Source organism: Nansenia antarctica (genome assembly GCF_963989245.1).
Source record: "Nansenia antarctica genome assembly, chromosome: 3".
Classification (NCBI taxonomy): Eukaryota; Metazoa; Chordata; class Actinopteri; order Argentiniformes; family Microstomatidae; genus Nansenia; species Nansenia antarctica.
The window spans coordinates 69,879,888-69,884,237 of NC_137688.1; the positions used below are offsets into that span (position 1 = coordinate 69,879,888).

General features: G+C 46.7%; 1 protein-coding gene across 1 annotated transcript in view; it reads left to right on the plus strand.

Moving 5' to 3' along the window:
- Window positions 1-2,761, plus strand: part of etv7 (ETS variant transcription factor 7) — a gene marked incomplete at both ends in the record, with an annotated part of 12,168 nt that extends 9,407 nt beyond the window's left edge. The window contains one exon of the mRNA XM_080527491.1: window positions 2,575-2,761. Within this exon, the coding sequence (XP_080383617.1) occupies window positions 2,575-2,761 (187 nt within the window). The remainder of the gene's footprint in view (window positions 1-2,574) is intronic.
- Window positions 2,762-4,350: the final 1,589 nt, after the last annotated feature.

Genomic DNA, 4,350 nt, shown 5'->3' on the forward strand with positions numbered 1-4,350 from the left:
CATTCATTTTTGTATAATAATAATAATAATAATATTTTTTTTTATAATAATACATTTTATTTGTATGTTCTTTCAAAACACCCAAGGACACCTCACAGGGTAAGATTGTGATTGATAAGATAAGTTATGGGACGTTGTTTTAGAGTTATCTAGCGCTATGTGTCCTGTATGAATCACAACATCTTCTGAGGAAACTCTTTATTCAAAAGAAACGCTTCCTGTTTGTGCCCCTGTCACTGTTCTTGGGGTGTGGATGTCCTTTCAGCATTATGGGTGAGGGAGGAGGGGGAGGGAGGAGGGAGAGGGGTGAGAGGGAGGAGGGAGATGGGTGAGAGGGGGAGGAAGGAGGGGGACGGAGGGAGAAGGGAGTGGGGGAGGAGGGAGAGGGGGAGGGGGGAGGGGAGGGGTGAGAGGAGGAGGAAGGAGGGAGGGGGGAGAGGGGGAGTGTGGCAGGGAGAAGGAGTGGGAGGAGAGGGAGGGAGGAGGGAGAGGGGTGAGAGTCTGTGTGTGTGGAGGGGGGGGTGGATTCAGACTGGCCTATGATGTGCTCTGTGACATATGACATATCTTATCAAATATATTGTAAATAAAAAACGTTATATTATTATTGTATACAATGGTGATTAAAGACTATCCTACTTCTGTTGAGAACTGAGATGCAAATAATTGTTTGATGCTGTGATTTATTTACCTTCTGTGATTTACTTACCTGTGATTTATACCTTGTGTGTGTGTATGTGTTGTTTACAAACTGTGCAGGAATATTGATGTTGATATTGTGGAAATGTGACAACCGATTCAAATAACCTCCTTCAATGTGAACGTGACAGTTTGAATAAAATGGCGTCGGTTTGTCTTCAAATAACAGAACGTGTTGCCGTGGTAACTTGCCTGCTACGGCCCTGAGGTGAGGGGGAGGGAGGAGGGAGAGGGGGGAGGGAGAGGGAGAGAGAGGAAGAGGGAGGAGGGGGAGGTGGGGAGAGGGAGGGAGAGGGAGGGAGGAGGGGGGGAGAGGAAGAGGGGTGAGAGAGAAGGGAGGAGGGGGAGGGAGAGGAGGAGGGGGGAGGGATGAGAGGAGGAGGGGAGAGGAGGAGGGAGAGAGGGAGGGGGAGGAGGAGGGGGGAGGGAGAGGGGTGAGCGAGGAGGGAGAGAGGAGGAGGGGGAGAGAGAGGACGGAGAGGGAGGAGGTAAACACAGCATAAAACAACAGCTAGCGAGCTAGCTTCCGGCTCCTTGATGGCAGCATAAAGCTGACCGCGGTGACCGCTGGGTTAAGCTCCAGTTCCTTAAAGTCAACAACACCGGATCACTTCCTGCTTGGCGCTGCGCTGGGGGTTTCCAGGGAGACGTCGGGACGACCCGAATGACTCAGCAGAAATGTAAATGTTAATGTCGTCAGGGTGTCAGACAGTCACATGACAAACAAACAGGCCTCTCTGACTAATGTCCCTTCTGAAGGGCCACCATCTGTTCATCTGTTTATTACTGCACTACTACATGACCAATCACAACTGTCCTGGTTGGCATTAATTCCCAGCATGCCTCACTGTATAGTTACTTCATTTTACTGTGTTAAAGACAGGACAACAAACATAGGAGACAGGGAGCCAATCACTGCCTAGCAGTGGTGTCACATGACCTGGGTGAATGAGGTCACAGAGGAACCTCGGAAGGAATGACCCTGTGAGTAAAGAAAAAAGTTATATCTTTGCACTCGATCAAATTTCAGGAGGCTCCTTTCATGACTTTTCCTAGATATGTGCGTTCTACCACCCAGTATCCTGACATTTCATCAGAATAAGCTAGTATGAAGCTATTTAGCAATTTTTCTGTGTAGGAGGCAGGCTAATTTACAAGACGTGCCAACTAGTGGTCGTTGTGTGTAAGTAGCAGCTTCCCATTGTAAAGACTATGGTCATATACCCGAGGTGGCTCTTATAGTAGGTGAAATAAGCACGGCTGTTCTAGTGTTAAGAGAACAGGAATGATAGGGAAAAAACCTGACAACAAACCGGGACGCTGCAGTAGCTCGCTAACACCAGAAGGTGGCAATAATGCAACACCAAGGATGCAAGCTGCCTTTAAACCCCAAAGAAGAAGAAGAAGAAGAAGAAGAAGAAGAAGCGTGCAAGCGAGCATCAAATTCTATCTGTCTCATATCTATCACTATGTCTGTGGCCTACATAAGGTAAACACACTCTGTAAACACACACACACACACACACACACAACCATCAGAGTATACACACACACTCACACACACACAACCACAGACACACACAACACACACACAAACATCAGAGTATACACACAACTACATGCAGCTAACACACACACACACACACACACACACAACCATCAGAGTATACACACACACACACACACAACCATCAGAGGATACACACACACAACTACAGACACATCAGAGCACACACACACACACACACACACATATATAGTATATAGAAAATAAATAGATAAACATTTAACAACACAATAAGGCAACGAATAAAACAGATATAGATAACAAAAAAAGATAAATAGATAAAAGTGTTCCATTACTGTGACTGCCAGAGTAACACGCTGGGGGGGCTGTGACCTGCTGACCCGCTGGCTGGGGGGCACGGCGGGAGCAGACCTGGACGCCCCGCGTTACGGCGCCTCACATTCCCCTGACCCAGATCCTCCTGGTGTAGAGTTACCCAGCATGCCCGGGACGGAAAACTCTCACAGTCACCAGCCTGGTCACATGGACCGCTGACCACACACTGACCACACACTGACCACATACTGACCACTCACTGACCACTCACTGACCACTCACTAACCACACACTGACCACACACTGACCACACACTGACCACACACTGACCACACACTGACCACACACTGACCACACACTGACCACACACACTGACCACACACTGACCACACACTGACCACACACTGACCACACACTGACCACACACTGACCACACGCTGACCACACACTGACCACACACTGACCACACGCTGACCACACACTAACCACACGCTGACCACATGCTGACCACACACACTGACCACACACTAACCACACGCTGACCACACACACTGACCACACACACTGACCACACACTGACCACACGCTGACCACACACTGACCACACACTGACCACACGCTGACCACATGCTGACCACACACACTGACCACACACTAACCACACACTGACCACACACTGACCACATACTGACCACTCACTGACCACACACTGACCACACACTGACCACACACACTGACCACACACACTGACCACACGCTGACCACACACACACACACACACTGACCACACACTAACCACATACTGACCACACACTGACTGACCACACACTGACCACACACACACACACACTGACCACACACTGACCACACACTGACCACACACTGACCACACGCTGACCACACACACTGACCACACACTGACCACACACTGACCACACACTGACCACACGCTGACCACACACTGACCACACACTAACCACATACTGACCACACACTGACCACACACTGACTGACCACACACTGACCACACACACACACACACTGACCACACACACACACACTGACCACACATTGACCACACACTGACCACACACTGACCACAGGTGTTATTGGGCAAGACACTGAACCCCAAATTGTTCCCAATGAGCGGGCTGGTGCCTTATACAGTATATGTTTTATATCTGCCTTTTATATCTTTTATAGCCTTTTATATGTTAGACTGGTAGAGCCTTGCATCGTAGCTTGCCGCCATTGGTGTGTGAATGTGTATGTGAATGTGTGTGTGAATGGGTGAATGAGAGGCCGTTGTAAAGCGCTTTGGAATAAGACGCGATATAAGTCAGCCTATATAAGTCAGTCTATATAAGTAATCTATATAAGTCAGTCTATATAAGTCATCTATATAAGTCAGTCTATATAAGTCATCTATATAAGTTAGTCTATATAAGTCATTATATAAGTCAGTCTATACAGTATAAGTCATCTATATAAGTCAGTCTGTATAAGTCATCTATATAAGTCAGTCTATATACTGTAAGTAATCATATAAGTCAGTCTATATAAGTCAGGCTATATAAGTCAGTCTATATAAGTCAGTCTGTATAAGTAAGTCTATATGAGTCAGTCTATATAAGTCAGTCTGTATAAGTCATCTATATAAGTCAGTCTATATACTGTAAGTAATCATATAAGTCAGTCTATATAAGTCAGTCTATATAAGTCAGTCTGTATAAGTCAGTCTATATAAGTCAGTCTATATAAGTCAGTCTGTTTACCATTTCAAGCCATGAAAAATATATTTCTAAGAA